Consider the following 22,753-nt stretch of genomic DNA (forward strand, 5'->3'; position numbering starts at 1 on the left):
GGATAACTGGAGCAAGGACGCATGAGGTGAAAAAGGGCAGAGGGTCACACTGCACTCTCGAGGATCTGCCAAGACTGCGGACAATGACCGCTCAGAGGCGCAGAGCCCCGCCAAGGCTTTGCCTCTTGCGCCCCCTGGCGGTCGTCGGGGGTGGGACGTTCGCCAGTTGGTGGATTAGTTGCTAAGTAGCATGGCACCCGACTCCAGCACGCTTGCCTGGAAAATCCCACGGACGGAGGAGCCTGGTGGGCTGCAGTCCATGGGGTCGCTAAGAGTCGGACACGACTGAGGGACTTCACTTTCACTTTTCACTTTCACGCATTGGAGAAGGAAATGGCAACCCACTCCAGTGTTCTTGCCTGGAGAATCCCAGGGGCAGGGGAGCCTCATGGGCTGCCGTCTATGGGGTCGCACAGAGTCGGACACGACTGAAGCGACTTAGCAGAAGCAGCAGCAGCATCCGACTCTTGCGACCCCATTGACTGTAGGGGGGCCAAAGTCCTCTGTCCATGCGATTCTCCAGGCAAGAATACTGGAGTGGATTGCCATTTCCTTCTCCAGGGGATCTTCCCGACCCAGGGATCATACCCGGGTCTCCTGCAATGCAAGCTGATTCTTTACCAACTGAGCTATGGGGGAAGCCCCAGGGATGTTCACCAGGAGTGAAGGGCAAATTGGCCATAGGAATGAAAGGCAAAATTAATCACACCCCCTGGGTGCACAGGACTTGAGGTGGTGGTGGGATCTGACAACCCACAGTCCTGTACAGACCTCTTTGAGAGTACTGTTAGTCCCTGGCTGAGGTCATGTTCAGAGGCTGTGGGTGATAGGGAGCCTCAGAAGGTCTAGGGCACCCCATGAGTGCGCCCCACTAGCTCACTGTGCCTGAACCATCCAAGGCTGGCCCTCGGATTCATGAAATTACATCACTAAGCTGACCGTCTAGGGAGTCTGAGCTCTGGGGCCAAGGTTGGTCTGTCTGGCTCCCCAGGGCATCCCCTGGGGTAGACAGGTCCTAGCTCAGACAGATCAGTGTTTGCTGAATAAATGGCTTCATGGTGGAAGGAGAGATGGACAAGAGGTGCTTTCAGAGCGGATGAAGAGAGAGTGTCTCGGGGGGGCAACTACATACCAGTCAGGGCCTACGATAGTGAACCTGAGGCTCCTCCCTCTAAACTGAGTTAGGGCAGAGGGAGGACAGAATGGTGGCACCCAGACCCCCAGGACACCCTAGCAGAGAAGACGGAGCGCTGACCATTTCCTGATGGTGGGAGGCAGTTATTTCCCCATCCCTCCTCCCAGGCCTGCAGGCCCCTCTACAGCCCTGACACCCCACCGGGACCCTCTCTGCCCCCCACCCCTCCTAACTACTTTACAGGGCCGAGTTAGGGGATGCTCCCAGAACAGTGAGCCTGGGGCCCATCCTGGCTGTACCCTCAACAACTCCATTCTGATCGTCCTGATAGATTTTGCTGGGCACTGTGTTGGCACATAGCTGACCCTAGAGCCGTACAAACCAGGGGCCCTGATCTCCCAGGCTTGGGATCAGTGTGGGATCTCCTCAAGTCAGCAGAAACCGACTCAGATCAATTTTGGCAAATGCAGTGATTTTAGGGACTCATGAAACTGAAGAATTAAGATTTTTCTAGTATCAGGTACAGCTAGATCCAAGGTCCCAGGCAATGTTCTTAGGTTCCACGTTCCATCTGCTGAGCTTACCAACCTGAGAAAGAAGACGGTACTTTTTGTACTTTTCCAGCAAAATCTTCAGGGAAGACCTCTTGTTGGATCACGTGCCCATCTCAAACCAAGCACTGTGACCTGGGAGATGGGGTGCTCTGATTAGCCAGGCCACGGTCCCACACCTACCCCTGGGGTCAGGCTGTCTTCTCTATATGGCCTGAGCTTGGGGTGGGCATTTCTGTTTGAGGCAGAACACAGTCCAGGCAGACAATTACACAAATGTCTGCCTCAGCCTGTGATGAAGGCTCCAATCCACACTTTTCTGTCTAGATGGAGGAAGGTAGGACCAGAGAGGGTGAGAGCCAGGCCCCATGTCACACAGCAAGTCAGAGGCAGGGCTGGGGCCACATCAGACCAGGGTCTCCTCTCCCCTAGCTGTGTGATGCTGCACAAATGACGGCACCTCTCAGAGCCTCTGTTCTCCCATCTGTATTTGGGGTGGCATCTCCCTTACAGGGCCATCTGAGGGTGAAAGATGACCACTGTGAAGTACCCGGCACAGAGCTGGACACACAGCAGGCGTGTGGTTGTGGCAGCAGTTACTGATCCGAGGGGCCATGGCCATGTCCAGGGCCAGTGAGGGGCAGGTAAGAGCCCAAGGGCAGCAAAGTCTCGTCTCAGAACGTTCATGGCTGGCCCAGAGGCAGGAGGGATGCGCTGGCCACACTTGCTTGGTCTTTGGTCCCTGCCAAGTCCCACAAGGTTGTGTCAAAGAGTCCAGCTTTGGTCAGGCTAGGGGGGTAGAGATGAGGGTCAAGGTGAGCTCTGAGATGCCCCCAGGGCTTCAGGGGAGCCCCGATGAGGTGGCATCGGAAGCAGGATCCTGGGTGGGGCCAAGAGAAGAGGTGAAGTGCTGGGAGTTAGAGTCTGGGTGTGAATCCCGGCATTTCTGGTCACGATGCTGACCCTGCCTTGCCTCTCCGAGCCTGATTCCTCTTCTGCAAAATGGGGATGTGTGTAGGGCCCTGGGCCTGGAGAAGCAGGGAAGACCAAGACTTGCCCTGTGAAAGGCCACCGATAACCCTGTCGGGGAGCCGTCTGGGGAACAGTGGGACTGGAGGCCCTGAGAGGGGGTGTGGGGCAGCAGTTCTGGGGAGCAGAGCAGGCTCTGTAGCGGCAAGGGTGCGGTCAGGAGGCACCTCAGAGCGCTTTGCTCTGAAGGGTACAGCAGTCAAGGGACAGCAGATGACTCGGGGCACTCATGGCGGGCCTGGAGCCTCCAGGCAGGCGCAGGAGAAACACGCTGGGTGTGGAGTGGGTAGAAAGGGCAGCAGGGCAGCTTCCTGAGGCGTGAGGGTGGGTTGGACCAGGGCACAGGATGCAGGACATGGGGGCGTGTGGGTCCAGGGATGGTGGGCAACACTGGGTGGTGAAATGGGGTGGGCTGCTGACCCCCTTGGCAGCCCTTCTTGCTCCAGGGCCTCCCAGGGGTCCCCTGAGCAACTCCACAATCCATAGTGTTCCTCACTACCCCAATAGCCAGAGCCAAGCCCAGCACGTGGCAGGAGCCCCAAAAGAACTCTGACTGCACACCCATGAACGCTGCCACCTCCTGGCACTCAGGGCTACTGCTCGAGGAGGCACAGGGGTCCCTGACCCTACCCAGGCCTCCCCTGACCCTCTGAGAAGACTTCTGCAGTGCAAGCACACACCATGGCAAATGAACACGAGGCTCTGAGAGCTAAACAAGCCACGGGCACGGTCGGCCCCTCGGCACCTCCAGTCTGCCTGTGTCTGCCCTGCATGAGCACAGAATGACAGGACGCCAGGCCGGTCTTGGTGCCACGCTCTCCTCAGATGGCCAACCACACCTCCCGGTACTCCTGCGGTCCTCTCCCATTGGTCCCGGTCCTGGCCACATGACTGGCCTTGACCAATGGGACGCCCGTAACTGTGCAGCAAGGGAAGGCTGAAGGAGCGTGTGCACCCCGGGCACTCAAGCACCAGGAGGCGCCTGGGCTGGCCCGCTGGAGAGTCCACATGGAGAACTAGACACTCCCCTCCAACACCAGGCAGCGCTGGTCAAGGGCCAGATGCGAGGTTACCTCAGAATACCGGACCCCATTAAGAACCACGGATAGCCCCCACATGAGCCCAGCAAAACGGCCTGGCCGAGTCCAACCCAAATTGCAGAACTGTAAGCAGGCAGATGACTGGTGTCATAAGCTGCTAGCTTGGGGACAGTTTGTCATGCAGCAGTACCTGACTGCTGCAACAGGCATCACCGTATGTAGTAATGTCCTCTTTGCTGCTAATGAACCACTGTGACAGAAGGGAAAAGCAGAGGCCAGAGTGGGGAGGGACTTGCTCAGGGTCACACGGCAGGTCACCAGTAGAAAGAGGATTCTGGAGCCGGGTGGATAACTGCCATGCTGGGCTCTGCCTGAGACCGTGAGTGTGGGTAAAGCAAGCCGGCGGCACATGGAGGGTAGCGAAAATGGGGCTCTGTTCTTCTTGAAGGGCAGGGGCCCTTGGGATCCAGACAGGGTCTGTGGCCTGGATGAGAAGCAGGAAGACGACAGAGAGCACCAGGGAGATGGGCTGACGACAGCCCTGTGTGGCAGAGGGCACCAGGTGCCCCTACCCTCTAGCTTCCCACAAACGAAGCCCAGGGAGAAAACCCCATTGGTTAGTCAAGCAGGCCCCTCCTCAGACGCTGAGGGGATGGGTTAGTGCAGAGCTCGGCGCAGAGGGGCTCCAGGCCCGCTTGGCACTGACCTGGGTCAGAGGGGCCGCAGCACCTCCAAGGCTCTTCCGGCATCAGGCTGAGGAGGGTGGGAGCGGTTCCTCGGGGCTGGAACAAAACATGTGCAGCGTCTATGAGGCTGAGGTCCAAGGCCCTGAGCCATGCTTGGCTAGACTGGATTGCACACTGGGGTCATGTTCCAGTCTCCCAGGACTCCTGGCCTGAGCCTTCAGGGTATCCTTTGTAAAAATAGGACCAGCTACCCACTTCAGAGGTTGCAGCTGGGTCTCATGTAGGTCTGGGAGCTTCAGATCCCTGGGGCTTGCGAAGAGAGGCAAGAGGGGGTGAGTGGCTACTCCACAGCTGCTGCTACTGGTGTCTTTCAGGGGCACAAGCAGGGCTTCTGGAAGCAGCTGGGCAACAGAGCTAAAAGCAGGAGCTATTGGTTTTGTGGCCTTGCTGTGTGTGTGTGTGTGGGGGGGGGTACTGTGCAAAGCTTGCTGCAGTGAACGCCAGTCCCAGTGGCTGTCACCCACCCGAGGCAGAGAAACCAGGTGGTGACCTGGTGAACCCCCAAGAACCCAGCTCATGCTACCCTCAGAGGGCAGGTCACTGCACATCCCTTCTTACACATATGCAAGGCTTTTTCGGTTTTGACAGTTCTTGTGTCTGTTATCACACAGCAACATAAAGGTGTTTTCTTCCTTTCTAAAGCCTTGTGGGGGGTAGGCATGCCAGAACCCCACACTGCAGGAGTCAGACCCATCTCAAGGCTGAGTGACGGCTTACAGCAGGTGCTGCTACGGCCGCCATTGGGTCGCTAAGCTGTGTTTGACTCTTCTCGACCCTACGGACTATAGCCCACCAGGCGCCTCTGTCCATGGAGTACTCCAGTCAGGAATACTGGAGTGGTTGCCACTGCCTACTCCAGAGGATTTTCCCAACTCAGGGATCAAATCCGCGTCTCCTGCTTGGTAGATGGATTCTTTACAACCGAGCCACCTGGGAAGGGGTACAGCAGGTACATGGGTGTTCAAATGCATGTTTATTAAGCTATAATGAAAACAAAACCCAAAAGAGCTACTTCTCCCCCTATGTAAGGACTGTAAGCACTTTTCACTCTTGGACCATCTGGTCATCGGCTCAAAGCCTCTTCCAGCTCTGGGCCCCCTCCCTGCTGCCCTCGAGGCCCCTGCCCACCTCCCTAGCCCCGTCTCCCCGCCTGCACCCGCTCCAGTCACGACTGCCTTGGATGTCCCTGCACCACCTGAGCTCGCCAGGCCCAGGGCCTCTGCCCTGCCCCGCCACCCCCAACACCCACCCACGGCCACCTGTGTCTGTGTTTTGCTCAAGCCTCTGCATCTCTGCCGCCTCCTCACAGGGGGCCCCCTTCTCCTCCTTCACACGTATCTGAAATGTTCTTGTCTGTCCCGTGTCTACCTGGTTGCTGTGTGCCTCTCCCTGAGGCTGCGAGCAAACCTGTCTCGGTCACTGCTACGCCCCCAGCACCCAGCCCAAGCACACAGCAGCACACAGGAGCCGGGGGCGGACGGACTCAACTCCTGCTACAGACAGCAAAGGACAAGAGGAAGTCACCAGCCACTGTGAGACCAAGAAAGGGAGTTGTTTAAGGAGCGAGAAAGTGCAGTTCCTGGCTGAGCAGCGAAGGTCCTTGCATCAAGGAGGCTGAGGACAGCAGGGGTGGGCGGTCCCAGCAGCTACCTGTGGCCCTGGGCCGTAGCGTTCATGTGGTCCCGGATGCTGATGGCCTGTTTGAGGAGACCCTCCACGCTGCGGAAGTAGACGCTGCTGTCAACAAGATTCTTCACGGCACTGCAACGGGAGGGGGACCCAGTCAGCGGCACCAGACCAGACCAGTGGGCACCTGCAACCAGACCTCAGTGGGCGCCCACACTGGCCCAGTGGTTTGTCCAGCTGCTGGGGGTTCCGTGGGCCTCCGAGGGCTCACTGTGTGCTTAGAGTTTACATTTCCCTATGGACCAGATGGCAAGATACAACTTTTGCTTGATGGCTCCTAGACCATTTAATGCTTTGAAGGAGCGATAAGCATTCAAAGATGACCTCAAAAATAACATGCTTTGGACTTCCCTGGTGGTACAGGGGATAAGAATCTGCCTGCCAATGCAGGGGACATGGATTTGATCTCTGGTCCGAGAAGATTCCACATGCCTTGGAACAACTAAGCCTGTGCACCGCAACTGCTTGAAGAGGCACTCCAGAGGCCGTGTGCTAGAACTCCTGAAGCCCATGCACCCTAGAGCCTGTGCTCTGCGACAAGAGAAGCCAGCACAGGGAGGAGCCTGAGCACCACAACTAGAGAGCAGCCCCCACTCTTCGCAACTAGAGAAAGCCCGCATGCACAGCAAAGCCCTTGTGTAACTAACAATAACATCAGTTAGGTTCAGTTGCTCAGTCGTGTCCGACTCTTTGTGACCCCGTGGACTGCAGCACGCCAGGCTTCCCTGTCCTTCACCAACTCCTGGAGTTTGCTCAAACTCATGTTCATCGAATTGGTGATGCCATCCAACCATCTCATCCTCTGTTGTCCCCATCTCCTCCTGCCTTCAGTCTTTCCCAGCATCAGGGTCAGGTCTCTTCCAATGAGTCAGCTCTTCGCATCAGGTGGCCAAAGTATTGGAGCCTCAGCTTCACCATCAGTCCTTCCAATGAATATTCAGGACTGATTTCCTTTAGAAATCCAAGGGACTCTCATGAGTCTTCCCCAATACCACAGTTCACAAGCATAAATTCTTCAGCACTCAGCTTTCATTTTTTAAAATATCATGCTTTCCTTTCAGGTAACCTATTCCTCCCTCTGAAGGAAGCTTGTCAGCTGGACTGTGAAAAGCGCTAAAAGTGTGTTTAGACTCAGCACCATTAGAGAGGCACTACTGCAAAGCTGTGCTAAGCTCTGATGTTGCTGCCACATTGATGCATGTCTAATGAAAATGTTTCCAACAGCACTACAGGAAATATTCACCAAACCTCTTGGGGGCATCGCTAAGGCCAGAAAGTTGCCTGTGCAATGACATCTGCAGTAAAAATAAAAAGGTTGTTTTCAAGTCCTTCTATTAAAGACAAAGAAGTCACTCCCATTTATTATCAGTCAAGGACCTGCTTGAAAATGGCCATGAGATCAAAGGCGGGGAGCGCTGGCTGAAACCCAGACTGTCCATTTGCTCATCTGACACCACCAAATGCAGTCAGCTTTCCTAGTATCTGTCAACTTTGATAAAAAGCTGTCTAACTCAAGTTCACAACTGGCCCAACCAACGGACCATACAGTATCTTCTTCCAGATTCACACCAACCATTAACACTGCATAAGGCATTTTAAACTAAAAGGGCACTTTCATGTCCATAGGAAACAGTCTATCAGCATTAGAGAAATTTACATCTCACTAAAGAGAAGTGCTCAGAGTTCAGAGTAGACTGGCCCCCTGCCTACCACAAGGCAGTCCAATGGAACATTCTGGAACATGATGGACACATTCTTTATCCAGAGATGGCTGTTAAGCACTTGAAGTGTGGCTCGTGAGACTGAGGAGCTGAATCTTTCATTTTATTTCATTTTAGTTCATGAAAATGTAAGTGTAAACAGCCAACCAGAGTCCAAGCTCCTGCAATGGACAGGGCAGCTAGAGGAACTAGGAGAAAATACAGGCGTCCATCTGTTCTTCCTTAAACCTAGGCCTTTAAAAAAAATTGTTTTTATTTGGCTGCGCTAGGTCTAAAGTTGTGGCACACAGGATCCTTAGTTGCAACATCCAAATTCTTAGTTGCGACACATGAGAGCTAACTCCCAGGTCAGGGATCAAACCTGGCCTGCTGCATTGGGAGCTTGAATTCTTAGCCACTAGACCACCTGGGAAGTCCCACACCTGGGCCAAAAGGTTCTTGGCAGACCAGGAACTATTTAGTAGCTGCAAGAAAAACTCCCTTATCTTTTCTACTCTTCCTGGAGCTGAATAGAATGTTTGTGACCACAATCCCCAGGAAGATGCCATCAGTCTGGATCACCCTCCAGCCCCAGCAGAGGGGTCAAGGCTGGTAATGGCAGAATTCCCAGCAACAGGACTTCCTGTCAAGGAACTTCGACTACACAACAGAAACAGGCAGGCAAATCCCACAGTGCCATGGATAAGGACTGCTGGGGAGTGTCTAGCCTCCACTAAAACAACCTACAGCCCACACTAGGAGCAAATAGCACTCCTAAGCCACCAACTCCTAAAGCAGACGGAGCAAGCCCGGACGTGAAACACAGTCATGGGGAGCCAGAGCAGCACAGGAGGCAGGTTGGCAAAGCTTCAATAACAGGAAGAAACACCAACTACTGCTTTTTATTATCAGGTGCCTCTTTCACTTGGGGTTAAAAATTCTGGGTATTTAGAGAAAGGTCAGCAAACTAGAAAACACAAATAATAAATGGTATATTCATGGTCACAGAAACTTTATTCACAGTAGCTAAAACATGGAAGCAACCCAAATGTCCAAGAGATGAATGGATAAACAAAATGTGATCCATCTATAGGCTGGAATAGTATTCAGCCCTAAAAAAGGAAGGAAATTCAGACACAGGCTACAATGTGGATGAACCTTGAAGATACTATGCCAAATGAAAGAGGACAGTCACAGAAAGACAAAAAAAAAAAAAAAAAAATATATATATATATATATATGATCCCATTGTGAGGTCCCTTGAACAGTCAGATTTTTAGACAGAAAGCAGAATGGCAGGAGCCAGGAATGGGGGTGGTGAATGGGGAGTTCATGTTTAACAGGGACAGAGTTTCAGTTTTGCAAGATGAAAAGAACTCAGGAGGTGAGTGGTGGGGATAGCTGCACAGCGTTATGATCATATTTAATATCACTGAGTTGTCCACTTAAAAATGGTTAAGATGATAAATTTTACTTACATGCCTCTCACAACAATATAAAAAATTAGAAAGAAATAAAAATTAAAATAAACAGTATTGTGTTTGGGCACTACCCCCGGCTGCCATCCACCCCACCAGCCAGTCTGTGGTCCTGACTGTGGGTGGGAAACACTGGCCTCTTGAGGCACCTCTTGGAATCCTTACGACCCCCTCCTGTGACAGATGGCGGGGGCTGCTGAGGATGAGGAAGAAGCCTGACCGAGATGCGTGAGGATGAGTGAAAAGTGAGAAGCCCGGGTCTGGGCTGGAACTCTGCGCTGCGGCCAGCGGAGTCGAGCTCCACCTGCCCCTACTCAGGTGGGCTTGGCAGGCCGGGGCTCAGCAGGCAGCTGACGGAGGTGCCCCTGAACACCTGGGCCACTGTTGGGCAACGTGGGTGGTGCTCACCTGCAGGCGTACTCCACGGTGTAAATGGCTCCCTGGCTCTGCTCCTCCCACCGCTGCATGTCAGCCTGTGGAGGGTGGGGAGCTGTGAGCAGGGCTGGCTGTTACCTCCTTCCTCCCAGTTCTCTGGAATGGAGCACCTGAACGCCAATCACCACGGCTGCAGAGACCCGCCCCCTCCAGCCCCAATCTTTCCTCAGGCAACTCCCACCCCTCCTCAGTCTGGGCTTTCTGTGAACACATGGCAGCTACGCCTCAGGACCTTGGCACAGGCTGTTCCCTCTGCCTGGCACATCCTTCGCTTGGGTACTCCTGTGGCTGCCTCCTTCTCACCACATGGGTCACAGCAGACGCAGCACCTTCTTCTTCTTCCAAATCCACCCCAGATGTATCTGTCCAGCCCCAAGCTGGGTCAGTGACCATGCACCTCCCTGCTCATATCCCGGCCTTGCACGAACAGCCCCTGCTCCACCTAGCAGGCCCCAGCTCACAAGGTGCAGACCGTGGGAGAGGTCAGTCACTAGGGCAGGACACTCACCTTATGCTGGGCCAACTCAGGCAGAGAGCGGCGCACGTGCTCCTGCAGCCGGTACAGGGCCACAGACGGCTCATTGGCCAGGACGTAGACGCTCTCAGTGAATTTGTCAGTAACTGGGTCCAGGATGGACAGTTGTCAATGTGGGGCCGGTGGGGACATGGGGAGAGGGTTGACGGGGGACCAAAGAGACAAATTATTAGATTCCTGATTGCTCAACCTGTGAGTCCACCGAGAGTAGATGAGTGCCCAGCATCCCTCCCAGCTGGGCCACCTGTGGCCCTGGTGATGGGCTGCAGATGATCACAGCAGGGCCAAACTCCATCTCGGAGTCACAGAAGGGCCTCAATCTTGATGACATGAATGCATCCAGTGAATTCATGATCCTTCCTTTCCTAAACCTACTTGCTTGTTGCTACCCACTCAGATCCACTCACATTTCATTTACCTGTGACAAAATCAGAGATTCTTCTTCAGATACCCACTGGCAACTGGACCCAAAAGTGCCTACAAGTTTACATGGGGCTCTAGGCCATGACTGACCACTGAAGGGGGAGGAAAGCCCATGACCCATGCTGAGTGTCCGAACAACTCAGAGGTGCGACTCGTCCCTGTAAGCTGCCCTGTGGGAATGGACCACGACTCCCCCCTGCAGGATTCCACCTGAGGTCGCTGCTTGCTCAGCCTCCTCCGCAACCCTGTCCTGTTTCCCCCTCTCCTCTGTGGGGCTCTCTTAGTAAGTTAATTAAGAGACAACTCCTCATCCCAGGGTCTGCCTCAAAAACAGCAGCCAGATGGTGGTCCCTGCCCTTCCTACCCCATCAATGAGCAGCTCCTGCTTGTTCCGTCACAAAACAAAGCCCCAAACTCACCCACTTCTACCACCGCACTGCCCTTACTGGTCCAGGCATAGCCGTCACTCACCTAGATCCCAAACTTAGCTGCTCCCTGCTCCCCTTCCTGCCAACAATCCAATCCTCACCAAACAGAGGAGATGAGCTCCTACTAAACATATCAGATAGGTCTCTCCCTTGGTTGAAACACTCCCATGACTCCCATCAGCCAGAGAATTAAATCTGCCTTGCTTCACAGGGCCCAGAAGGCTCTGCTTGCTCTTAGCACGCCCCCACCACCGCCAGCCTGGCCCTCTGCCCCAGGCACAATGGCCTCATGGCTGTTCCAGGGACATTCAGCACTCTCCACAAGAACTTTCTGAGATGATGGAGGGGTTCTATAATCTATACCGCCCAATATGGTAGTCACTAGTGACTAATGAGCACCTGAAATGTGACTCAGAAACCGAATTTTAAATTTTCCCTAATTTTAATTCATTTAAATTTGAATAAATACTGTGACTAGCATCGCAGCACAGCTCTGAACACGGCCACCTCAAGCCCTTTGTACTTGATCCTGTCAATGACACTGCCTGCATCCCCACCTCTCATTTCCCTCCACCCCTGTCTCAGCTCAAGCGTTACCTCCTGGCCTTCTCTAATTACCAAGCTTAATCAGATGTCCCTTCAACCTCACTCTCAACCTCAGTCAGAACTTATTCATTTCCCTTATACTTAAATTCTTATTCTTTTTTTAAAATTTTACATTGGAGTATAGTTGACTTCCACTGTTTTGTTAGTTTCGGTCATAAAAATTCTCATTCTTTCTTACGTTATGTTTATCTAAAACTTGGGATTTGTGAGGGCAGGAGTATCTCTGAGCCTCAGTTTTCTCATCTGGAAAAATGGGAGGATAACAGAACCCACCTCAAGCTTTGCCTCAGAGATGGACCCCATCCCACTGCCCAAGACAGTGTAGTTAGTGACGGAGAACCTATTGGTGTCTGGGAGTCAAGGGAGGCTGTGCTTGAGACTGTCCAGTTTGGGTGTGCCCAGCTCACCACTGTGCCCTGACTCAGGCAGAGCCCAGCCTGCTACCTCCAAACTGTATGTCCTCTTACCCTCTTAGAGCTCCTCCTTTTGAAAATGAACACAGTGGTAATAGCTTACACCTCACAGTGCCTGGAAAATCCTATGGACAGAGGAGCCTGGTAGGCTGCAGTCCATGGGGTCGCTAAGAGTCGGGCACACCTGAGCGACTTCACTTTCACTTTTCACTTTCATGCACTGGAGAAGGAAATGGCAACCCACTCCAGTGTTCTTGCCTGGAGAATCCCAGAGACGGGGGAGCCTGGTGGGCTGCCGTCTCTGGGGTCACACAGAGTTGGACAGGACTGAAGTGACTTAGTAGCACAGTGCTGTTTTGAAGGATGTGGAATTAAATGTATTTGTGATGTGTAAATAATTCACTAGCAATAATGTATGTAACAAATTAACAACGACATTGACACTTTAAAAATAGCTTGTGGCATTGTAATTTGAAACTATGTGATTTACAAATATGTACATATATCCAACTGGAGAAGGGCACAGCAACCCACTTCAGTATCCTTGCCTGGAGAATCCCATGGACAGAGGAGCCTGGTGGGCTTACAGTCCATGTGATCCCGAAGAGTCGGACACGACTTAGCAGCTGAACAACAACAAATATATACCAATGCTTAAATACAAAGGAAACATTACACACAACAACTGCCACGCCCCTGGCATTCTTCCAGTGTTTTCCATATTAACATATCAGGTTACTGAATTCTCAAAATTTTATGCGGGGAGGCAAGCGGACTATTATACTCCCCATTTTACAGATGACAAAACCGAGGCAGAGTGTCTAAAGGTTTCAAAACTAGTCAGCGGTTGAGCCGGGATTTCTTGGCAATTCAATCACTGCCCCCAAACGCTCCCTCAGCGCCGTGGCCCCCTGTCACCCGCTTCAGATCGCCCTTCTACGAGTCCTTGGCCCCTCCGCCCCGCCCCGCGTGGGGCCCCACACCACCTTTCTTCCCCTTGAGCTGCATCTCGGGTTCTTCCATAGTAGCCACGGCCCTATTCCGAGGACCGGAACCGGAAGTCTGGAGGTGGACACAACTGCCTAAACTTTCCCTGCGAAACTAGACGCCGCGCTTATCCAGTTCCGGTACTAATCGGTCTCCCCTTCTAGATTCTTAGTCAACCCAGACAGAACGGCGGTGAGTGAGAGACTGGGGAAAGAGGCAATCCGGAGGTGAGTGAAGAGGGCCCAGAGACCCCTTGAAGCTCCAGGAGGGACGCTCAGGCGGAGGAGGGGCAAGGGCACCCTCCTTTACCGAACCCCTTTTCCGGAGGCAGACAAACTGGGGAGATACTCCATGCACTTGTACCCCACTGCTGCCACCAAATCCCTGCAGACGCTCTTGCGCCCCCACGCGTGCATAGGAGATATTGTTACGGAAGGGCGCAGCAGTGGTGGAGTCCCTCGCGCACCCCTACTAAAGAAAGCCCGGCCCGTCTGTCCGAAGGCGGAGCCGATTGGCTGCGTCAGGAAAAACGTGGGCGGAGTTAGGGGTGAGGAGGACAAGAGTCGAGAACTCGAGAGCGAGCCCTCTGAGGCCCCGCCCATCCCTCCCGACCCTACCAGGCTCCCTCCGGGGCGGCGGGGACGGGAATGCGCAGGCGCAATTGCATACTTCTTGCCCTGGCGGAAGCCATGGTCCTCCCCAAGCCTTAAAGGGCCAGAAACCGCTCCTACGGCTCCAGCCTTTCCGCACTTTTGCGGGGGGCGGGGGTGCGCAGGCGCAGTGGGAGAACCCGGGGTGGGGGTAGCGGTCGCGTATCAAGTTGCTCTCGTCCCAGCAGAAGCAGGCAAAGCGCAGACGGTACAGGCTCCATCTTGCTGCCCCTTACATCAATTGGAAGAGAAAAGTTTGTGAGTTGCGCCCCCAAGTTTGGGGGTACCCTGACTTGCGGCGTCGGGTGACAGAGGAGGCTAGCTGGAGGTGAGTGGACCCTGATGGATTGGCTTGGGAGGGGCGGGTGGGATGCAGCCAATCACATCTTTGTTGAGCCCTCGCTCATTCTAGGGATTTCCTCCCTCCCCCCAAAAAACAACAGCAGACATTTATTAAGATCTGTCCGGGTATGAGGCCTCCTGCTCAGATATTTACAGACATGATTTGTTTAGGCCTCATGTCCCCATTTTTTAAATGAGGAAACTGAGGCTTAGAGAAATTAAGTCAGATGCCCAAGCTTCCGCAGCGTATAAAGTGGAGAGATTCAAACAGACAGCCGACCCCAGAGCCAGGGCTTGTAAGCAGTGCCTGTTGTGTGTTCTGGTGGTGGGGAGGAGTGGGTTTGAGAAGTCCAATTAAAACTGGATTCTGGTTTTAATGGTTTTAATTTTCTGGTTGAGTCGGAATTTACCCACCCTTACTGTGTAAGGCCAGGTATGCAGTCAGTGCCTACTTAATGAGTTGTTGATAATTATTGCCATCTCTCCCTGTTTGGCCCTTCCACCAGCTTTCCCCATGGAGCACACCCAACCTGCCGAGGAGCTCAGCCTGACCCAGCAGCCTTCAACCCCAGAATTTGGGGACCCCGAAGACCCCAGGGACGAGGCCCCTGACGGCTCAGACACTGTGGTCCTCAGTCTCTTCCCCTGTACCCCAGAGCCTGGGAATCCTGAGTCAGATGCTGGCAGCTCCTCACCTCAAGGTAGGATACTTCCTCTGCTTCTGGGATGCAAGAACGGTGGCATGTCAGGCCCAAGACGAGCCCTCTGTCTTTATGTCCCATCACCTTGAATGTGTCTTCCCTCTCCACCCTGTGAGGGATTGCTTAACTGTTTTCTTTTTTTAAATTGTGGTAAAATGCACATAACATAAAATTAACCATTTTAAGTGGAATTGCTTACAATTCAGTGGCAGTAAGTTACCATGGTGTGTCACTTCCACATCTTTGTAATTCTAGAACACTTCTATCGCCCCAAAAGGAAAACCCCAGAGGTATTAGCAGTCACTCCCCATCCCCTTCTTCCAGCCCCTGGCAACCACAATCCGCTTTCTTTTCCTATGCACTCGCCTGCTCTGGACATTTCCTATCAGTGGGCTCATGCGACATGTGGCCTTTTCTGTTTGGCTTCTTCTGCTCAGCGTGTTCCTAAGGTTCGCCTGCCTTGCGATGTGTGTCAGCGCTTCGTCCCTGTTATCGCTGAATAACCTTCCATAGTGTGGAAGGACCATATTTACTTTATTCAGTCATCCCTTGATGGACATTTGGGTTGTTCCTCTTTTAGTGAGTGAATTGTGCTGCTGTGAACATGCATGTACAATTTTTGTCTGAACACGTGATTTCAACTCTTTGGGGGGTACCATGCTAGGTCGGATAATTCTGTGCCTGAATTGTTGAGGACCCAAGGATTTCTTTGATGGGAATCTTTTGAGAGTGTCTTGCTCAGTTCCCTCTGTGTGAAATGCTCTTCCTGCACCTCTCCCCAGGTTTCTTCAACCTGCCAGGCTCACAGCTGGGCCTCTTTAGAGTGGTCCTCTCTGACCAATTTCTCTGAAAGGGACTCACCCCCCTGCCCTTCCTACTTTCTGCCCCTCTTCCACCTGCTTTTCATTTCTCCTTTCAGCTTAAGCTTTCATTTTATTTCTGCTTCTGACTCCCTGGCTTGTCCATGGGCCCTTGAGGGCAGGGACTTTGTGCAGAACCTCACCAGGATGGAGGAGAAATAGACACCCTGGGCATCTGAGACGGTGGAGTGAGTGAATAGTGGAGCCAGGCACAGCCTCTGGTAATTCCAAGCCCTCAGCTGCTGCTGCTGCTGAGTCGCTTCAGTCGTGTCTGACTCTGCACAACCCCATAGAAGGCAGCCCACCAGGCTCGCCCGTCCCTGGGATTCTCCAGGCAAGAACACTGGAGTGGGTTGCTATTTCCTTCTCCAGTGCATTAAAGTGAAAAGTGAAAGTGAAGTCCCTCAGTCGTGTCTGACTCTTAGCGACCCCATGGACTGCGGCCCACCAGGCTCCTCCTTCCATGGGATTTTCCAGGCAAGAGTGCTGGAGTGGGGTGCCATTGCCTTCTCTGCCAAGCCTCCAGGGTCTGGCCTTAAAACCCAAGACATACTGAGGGGAAACTGAAGCCCTTTCTCTCTCCCAGCAGGCAGCTCCCTGAAGCACTCAACAACCCTCACCAACCGGCAGCGGGGCAATGAGGTCTCAGCCCTGCCAGCAACCTTGGACTGTGAGTGGGCCCCTGGTCCCCGGGGCGAGAGCAGTGGCAGGGTGGCAGGGGCTGAGAGGAGCAACTTTGGACAGGGATGGGACAGGTGAGGACTCTGCCTCTTTTTGGCCCCCAGCCCTGTCCATCCACCAGCTCGCAGCACAAGGGGAGCTGAGCCAACTGAAGGAGCATCTGAGGAAAGGTGTGTGCCCACACACGTGCACCAGTGTGTCCATGCCCATATGCGTACGCCAGTGTGGCTTCACCTGCTGGTGTGTGCGTGTGGCTGCCAACATGACCTGAGCCTCTACGTGTGCACCTCTATCTGTACATGTGCCTACACGTGTCCACGTGTGCCATCCACACGCATGCCTCCCTGCCCACACCTGACCCCAGCCGCCCACCCCGTCCCCAGTTCTGCAGCCTTGGGGAGAGTGGGCAGGGGTACATCCCAGTGGTACCACCCCCCTCCTGCCAGGCGACAACCTCATCAACAAGCCGGACGAGCGCGGCTTCACCCCCCTCATCTGGGCCTCTGCCTTTGGAGAGATCGAGACTGTCCGCTTCTTGCTCGAGTGGGTGCGTCCCAGCCCAGCTGGGGGCTTCCTGAGGACTGGAGGGCGGGCAGCGGTTTCAGCTGAGTCTGCTGGGGCCGTGTCTGTAGGATGGAGCTAACACGGGGGCCCCAGGATTGCAGAGGCTGCCCCCACCCCTCCCTCTGCCCTGGCTCTGTCACTGCCTGCTCTGCTCTTCCCAGGGTGCTGACCCCCACATTCTGGCCAAGGAGCGGGAGAGTGCCCTGTCACTGGCCAGCACCGGTGGCTACACAGACATCGTGGGGCTTCTGCTGGAACGTGACGTGGACATCAACATCTATGACTGGGTGAGGCGCCACCTACTGGCCCTGGGCACCTCACAGGGTACCAAGTCTGTTAGGGGTGCTGAGACCCATCCCCAAGCCTCATAGAGCTCCCAGTTTGTTTGTCTGGTTTTTTTTTTGAGGGGTTTAGCTGACATGTAAACAGCTCAGATGTAGTAAACAGAGCCAAGGCCGCCTATAGAACCAAGGGAAGTCAGGGTGGGCTTCCTGGAAGAAGCAATATCTAAGCTGAGATCCAAGGAAGAAGCTAGATGGGCCAAGTGACAAACAGGAGGAGGAACCACATTAAATTGGAAGGTGTGGGGGGTCATGAAGAATCTGGGAAAGATGATGTCAGTTGTCTTCTACCCGTTTGTGACAGAATGGAGGGACGCCACTGCTGTACGCTGTCCGTGGGAACCATGTGAAGTGTGTGGAGGCCTTGCTGGGTGAGTGGAGTAGAGGCTGGCCCTGCAGGAATCCTGACGGCCAGGGAGGGGTCTGAGCTCTGCCTGAACTGCTCTTAAGATGGGTAAGAGCTTTTTCCTGGAGAACTGAGGTGGGGATAGGAGGTGGCAGGAACAGCACAGGGGTCTGGCTGACTGGGTTGAGCACCCACACTCTGCATACCTCAGAGACCCTAGAGGTGGAGATTCCAGTGGCCACATTCATCAAGTCAGGCTCTTGTCCAGGGCCACACAGCTACCAGCAGACGCGTAGCTGCGTGGTGGGTAGTCCCTGCACCTCCGCGCCCCACCCAGGCTCCTGGTCCCCAGCCCAGCTTCCTCTGCAGCACCTGTTCTGCTTTGCAGCCCGAGGAGCTGATCTCACCACTGAGGCAGACTCCGGCTACACCCCGATGGACCTCGCTGTGGCCTTGGGATATCGGAAAGGTTGGCCTGAGACACTTGGAGGCAGTGTCAGGGTGCTATAGGTGGGATAATCCACAGCAGGGTGCACGCGACATCCCTTTTGGATGTCAGATGCTAGCAGTGAAAGTGTTCATGGTAGCAAACATCAGGTGCTGGTGTATACTTGGCCTGGGCATGTACTAGTCACAGCTCTCAGGGCTCCGCATGTTCTGGGGCAGGAGGCCGATGTGTGTGAGCGACAGGGGCCGTAATGGAGGGACGTGCAGGCACTGAGAGGTCTAAAGGGGGCCCCGATGGGGCGAGGATACCAGGAGGGCCACAGTGTGCATGGCCGGGGAGATCAGCCCCCTCCATGGCAGGAAGTGGATGTGAACAGGGGCTGGAGACAGACCCCAGAAGAAGACTCTACTTCAGAAAATGGGGAGATCCTAACAGAACTAACCCCTGGGGTTATGCAGGGTGGTGCATGGGAAATATCCAATTCTATCCTTCCTTGATGGAGTTTTAGTCCATTTGAAACAAATAATTTCTCACAGTCCCTCTCAACTTTAAAAGTTCCAGTTTGTCAATTTTGTTGGGTAAGGAATATTTTTATAACTGAAAAACCTCCAAAAATGCATTTTTACAAACTTCAGGGAAATTGAGGTTCCTAAGGTGGGGGCCTCTGTCTTCCCAGCTGTTCTCTGGCAAGGATCTGATCTCCTTGAGGAGGAAATGGGTCCTCCATCCAGGCCCCAGGGCTGAGGGCCCTGCTCATACCCCGAGGGGAAGGTACAGCTTGGCCTGGGTCTTTGCAGCCACCGTTCAGTTCATGGCCCACCTCTTCCCTGTTCTGTTTCCAGTGCAACAGGTGATCGAGAACCACATCCTTAAACTCTTCCAGAGCAACCTGGTGCCTGCCGACCCCGAGTAAACACTGCCCACCAGGGACTCAAGACACTCAGGGAACAAAATGGTTGACCCAGAGCTGGGGGAACCCAGAACCGGCTTCAAAGGCAGCTCCTGGACAGACGGTGGGAGGGAGCCCTTTCCTAAAGGAACCAATAAACCTTCTGTGCAGAACTTGAAGGACTTTGCTGTGCTTCCTGGAGGGCTTCCTGGAGGAGGCAGCCACCCAGCAGCCTCACACCTTCTTCCCTAGCACACGTAGGTGATAGATGACCACTCGGCCAAAGAAATCAGTGGTGTCCTCAAACGTCACCTTCAGCCGGTCCACCTCAGCAGGTGGCACTGGGAACGTGTAAGCAGAACAGTCAAGGGAAACAGATTTCTTTGTCTTTTCCCACCTGCCAGCCCCAGCTCAGATACATCCACCGTGCTGGGTGACCCAGCACACTGTTGGTCCCTCAGAAGCTCTCACACAGAACAGACTGTCATGAGCCCATTTTATAGCTGAACCAGTGGAGACCTAGAGGCCACTTGCCCAAGGTCACACGCCAGGGCCCAGAGCTTTCAGAGGCACAGAACATCCCACCCAGCAGCTAAAACAGGATATCTGAAGCGAGTTGCTGTCCTCAGGGTAGAAATCCACAATCTTGCTAAGAGCCTCACTCCCCAGAGAACCTGCAGCAGAGAAAGAAGCAGTGAGGCCAGAGAGCCCTCTCTAGTCCCCCACTTTCCAGGGTTTTCCAGTACCTTCCAGGCGGCCCTGGCGACTGGAGAAGCCCCCCTGGAACTGGATCTGCAGCTGGGAGACACAGATGCACTGGGGAAACTCCAGTGTTACCCACTGGGACGGACCCTGGAAGCAGACAGAAAAGGAAAGGCCCATGAGTGCTTCAGACTCAGCCCTGCTATGCTTGTCTCATTCACACAGTCCGTGAGGGGTGGGGAGCACAGTGTGAGCACAGGTTCCCTTCCTGGCCAATCTGCCCAGCTGGGGAGCCCCCAAATTCTCAAGGGACACTAGACCCCTAATTTATTCATTCTTTCTTTTGGCGGTGCAGCACAGCTTGTAGGATCTTAGTTCCAAAATCAGGAGTTGAACCCATACGCTCAACAGGGAAATCAGTCTCAACTACTGGACCAACAGGGAATCTCAGACTCCCCGCCCTGATTCTGATTCACACCAGGGGTGGAGAGTCCAGGGAGAGGGTGCCTCACCTGGTCCGAGTTCCAGCACGTCTCCTCGTCCTGGTCGAACAGATGCTTCTTGCCAAACTGCCTGGTGTTCCGATTCAGCACCGAACTCACCCTAAAGGCAGAGTCGCAGTGTGGAGAGGTGCTGAGCACCGTGGCAGGGCTCGCCTACTCCCTGGCTCACTCCTTCCTCACCACCGGTTCCCTCATTTCTGTCTGCCCCTTAGGGACTGCCCTCCAGGCCAAGGGCCTCGTCCGCCTTTGCCCGCCCGCGTTCACACCCCACCCCTGCCCGGGGCTCTCACCTGCTCACTGTCTCTGGACAAACCAAAGAGTGGGTCATCTCGGTTCCACGAGGCCTTGCAGGACTCAGAGCTGGGCTCAGTCCAGGTTCGAATCCAGGCAGCCAGAGCGCGACCCTGTTCACGCCTGAAAATCTCCGCGTCCTCACCTGTATAGCGCGGCACGAGATCCGTCACTGCCCGGTTTCTCCAGGCCTAAATGTCGCCTTGACCAACCAACCCCTTGCTGGCAAAGCCTGGAGTTTCGGAGACACTGCTAACGACCCCAGGCCAGGCCTTTCACAGTGGGTCCAAGGAAGGTAAATAGGTTTCCCATCGGTTTAGGGAGCGGTCGCGCCTTCTCGGAGCCTCAGTTTCGGAACCAAAAGCAAGACCCGGAACCGCGTGAAAGCCGCGCAGGCGCGCACGGCCCTCACCTCGGGGCGTGGTTTAATTTGCCCCGCCCCTCAGTGCTTGCCTCTTAAAGGGCCCTGATCCAGTGATTGCGGGCTTCCCTGCTGGCTCAGTGGCGAGGAATCCTGCTTCCAATGCAGGAGAGGTGGGAGACCTGAGTTCGATTCCTGGGTTGGAAAGAAAGAAATGGCAACCAATTCCAGTATTCTTGCCTGGGAAATCTCAGGGGCAGAAGAGCCTGGAGGGGTATAGTCCAGGGTGGCAAAAGAGTCAGACATGACTTCCCTGGTTGCTCAGACTGTAAAGAATCCACCTGCAATGAGGGAGGCCTGGGTTCGATCCCTGGGTTGGGAAGATGCCCTGGAAAAGGGCATGGCAACCCACTCCAGTATTCTTGCCTGGAGAATACCTGTGGACAGAGTCCATCCATGGCGGTTGACTGAGTAACTAAGAGCACAGCCCAATGACTAAACAACAAAAACAACAAAAAAACTGGGAGGTGGGAGGGGGGTTCATGTTTGGGAACGCATGTACACCCGTGGTGGATTCGTGTCAATGTATGCCAAAACCAACACAGAATTGTAAAGTTAAAAAAAAAAATTATATTAAAAAAAAAAAAACTGAAGCTGGAGATGCTTGCTAGAGGAGGAGCCTTCCTTCCCTAGGACTTCCCCAAGGTCAGCCCTACAAGGAGAAAGGCAGTTACATTTCCTACTTCGGTGGAAAACAAGGGGGCCATGGATTTCTACAAGCAAGTCTCGGATCTGAAGGGAAAATGCAGGTATCTAAAGCAAGTGTGTGCCTACTGTGGGTGGGGGGTGAGGGGCGGGGTTGTCCTTTGGTACCTGTGGGTATAGAGCACTAGTTTTAGAGTGCAAGAGACTTCTTATAATGATGTCTTCCCACCAGTAGAATGAAGTCTGCCGAGTTCATTCCCTAACTGCAGAAGAATTCTTTACTGTCTGAGCCACCAGGGACGTCACGTCTGACTCTTTTGCGACCCCCTCCAGGCTCTTCTGTCCATGGGATTTCCCAGGCAAGAACACTGGAGTTGGTTGCCATTTCTTTCTCCAGAGGATCTTCCCAACCTAGGAATCGAACTCACATCTTCCATGTCTCCTGCATTGCAAGCAGGATTCTTCACCGTTGAGCCACCAGGGAAGCCCACAAGCCTGGGAATCCCTGCACTTCACTGCCTCCCAGAGGCCAAAGGAAAGCCATGATGGTGCTAGTACTGGGCGTCTTTATCAGCCTCGTGTGTCACCACTGGGACACAGAAGTCCTGGCCTCCAAATCTGTCTTCGTAGTAAATGCTGCCTGGGACAGGCTTCTTGGAGGAGGGGTAACGTGAGGTGGGTTTTGAAGGATGAACAGGAGTTTGCCAAACTGGATTATACAAAGCCATGGCTAAAGTTTTGGGTCAGTGATTCAGTGAACAACTCCTGCCCCTCCCTACTGCCCAGCCCTGTGATGAGTGATTCCGAGGACTATGAGAAGTCTCAGTTCCAGTCCCATATCTGAAGATCTTCCAATCTGGGGAAGAAAGAACTAGACACATATAATCCCAGCCCCACGGAACCAGAGCTGAGCCAGAGGGAGAGATAAGGCTGGGGAAGTAGAGGGTCTACCTGAGGGAGGGCTTCCTGGGAGAGGGGATATTGTGCCTGTACCTTATTGAGTGGGCAGGAATTCACCAAGGTGAGAAAAATTGGAGTGGGGAGGTGGATGGGCAGGCAGCATAAGCAAAGGCCTGGTTGAATAAAAAGATCATGAATTTGAATAAAATATGTGAGTCCAGATCCTGCTGGGCCTAAAGCAGTCAAGAAAGGTGTTTGAGAAAGGCGGTATACCATC

General features: G+C 53.9%; 3 protein-coding genes across 13 annotated transcripts; 1 reads left to right on the top strand and 2 right to left on the bottom strand.

Moving 5' to 3' along the window:
- Positions 1-1,586: 1,586 nt before the first annotated feature.
- Positions 1,587-13,859, bottom strand: BORCS8 (BLOC-1 related complex subunit 8). Of its 8 annotated transcripts, none has more exons than XM_040241253.1 (6): positions 13,192-13,859; positions 10,309-10,421; positions 9,774-9,838; positions 6,152-6,262; positions 4,462-4,537; positions 1,587-1,723 (listed from the first exon to the last, which is right to left on the bottom strand). In XM_040241253.1, the coding sequence occupies exons 1-5, from the start codon at positions 13,226-13,228 to the stop codon at positions 4,504-4,506; spliced, it is 360 nt and encodes a 119-aa protein (XP_040097187.1). In that variant the 5' UTR covers positions 13,229-13,859; the 3' UTR covers positions 1,587-1,723; positions 4,462-4,503. The 8 variants fall into 8 exon arrangements, with proteins under 8 accessions (XP_040097187.1, XP_040097183.1, XP_040097181.1 ...); XM_040241249.1 differs by having other exon boundaries at positions 1,591-2,428; XM_040241247.1 differs by having other exon boundaries at positions 1,591-2,475.
- RFXANK (regulatory factor X associated ankyrin containing protein) lies at positions 13,278-19,193 on the top strand. Of its 4 annotated transcripts, none has more exons than XM_040241245.1 (10): positions 13,278-13,419; positions 14,031-14,170; positions 14,691-14,885; positions 16,335-16,415; positions 16,531-16,596; positions 16,873-16,973; positions 17,152-17,277; positions 17,636-17,702; positions 18,066-18,146; positions 18,968-19,193. In XM_040241245.1, the coding sequence occupies exons 3-10, from the start codon at positions 14,699-14,701 to the stop codon at positions 19,036-19,038; spliced, it is 780 nt and encodes a 259-aa protein (XP_040097179.1). In that variant the 5' UTR covers positions 13,278-13,419; positions 14,031-14,170; positions 14,691-14,698; the 3' UTR covers positions 19,039-19,193. The 4 variants fall into 4 exon arrangements, 2 of the variants coding, with proteins under 2 accessions (XP_040097179.1, XP_040097178.1); XM_040241244.1 differs by having other exon boundaries at positions 13,280-13,419; positions 16,332-16,415; XR_005721160.1 differs by lacking the exons at positions 13,278-13,419; positions 16,873-16,973 and having other exon boundaries at positions 13,921-14,170; positions 16,332-16,415.
- On the bottom strand, positions 18,668-20,912 carry LOC120864296 (nuclear receptor 2C2 associated protein). The gene is made up of 5 exons (XM_040241246.1): positions 20,510-20,912; positions 20,229-20,319; positions 19,761-19,866; positions 19,621-19,688; positions 18,668-19,365 (listed from the first exon to the last, which is right to left on the bottom strand). Exons 1-5 carry the CDS (start codon positions 20,545-20,547, stop codon positions 19,249-19,251), a joined length of 420 nt encoding a protein of 139 aa, XP_040097180.1. The 5' UTR covers positions 20,548-20,912; the 3' UTR covers positions 18,668-19,248.
- Between the last annotated feature and the right edge of the window lie 1,841 nt (positions 20,913-22,753).

Source organism: Oryx dammah, unplaced genomic scaffold, assembly GCF_014754425.2.
Source record: "Oryx dammah isolate SB20612 unplaced genomic scaffold, SCBI_Odam_1.1 HiC_scaffold_5, whole genome shotgun sequence".
In the NCBI taxonomy this organism is placed as follows: Eukaryota; Metazoa; Chordata; class Mammalia; order Artiodactyla; family Bovidae; genus Oryx; species Oryx dammah.

Coding starts and splice junctions, on each gene's coding strand:
- BORCS8 (XM_040241253.1), bottom strand. CDS start 13,228: ATGGAAGAACCCGAGATGCAGCTCAAGGGGAAGAAAG. Junction 9,839..10,308: donor CTGAGTTGGCCCAGCATAAG/GTGAGTGTCCTG, acceptor CACCCTCCACAG/GCTGACATGCAGCGGTGGGA. Junction 4,538..6,151: donor GCTACGGCCCAGGGCCACAG/GTAGCTGCTGGG, acceptor GTTTTGTTCCAG/CCCCGAGGAACCGCTCCCAC.
- RFXANK (XM_040241244.1), top strand. CDS start 14,699: ATGGAGCACACCCAACCTGCCGAGGAGCTCAGCCTGACCCAGCAGCCT. Junction 17,703..18,065: donor GTGTGTGGAGGCCTTGCTGG/GTGAGTGGAGTA, acceptor TCTGCTTTGCAG/CCCGAGGAGCTGATCTCACC. Junction 18,147..18,967: donor GGCCTTGGGATATCGGAAAG/GTTGGCCTGAGA, acceptor TTCTGTTTCCAG/TGCAACAGGTGATCGAGAAC.
- LOC120864296 (XM_040241246.1), bottom strand. CDS start 20,547: ATGACCCACTCTTTGGTTTGTCCAGAGACAGTGAGCAG. Junction 19,689..19,760: donor TCGCCAGGGCCGCCTGGAAG/GTACTGGAAAAC, acceptor TCTCTGCTGCAG/GTTCTCTGGGGAGTGAGGCT. Junction 19,366..19,620: donor AGGACAGCAACTCGCTTCAG/ATATCCTGTTTT, acceptor TGTTCTGCTTAC/ACGTTCCCAGTGCCACCTGC.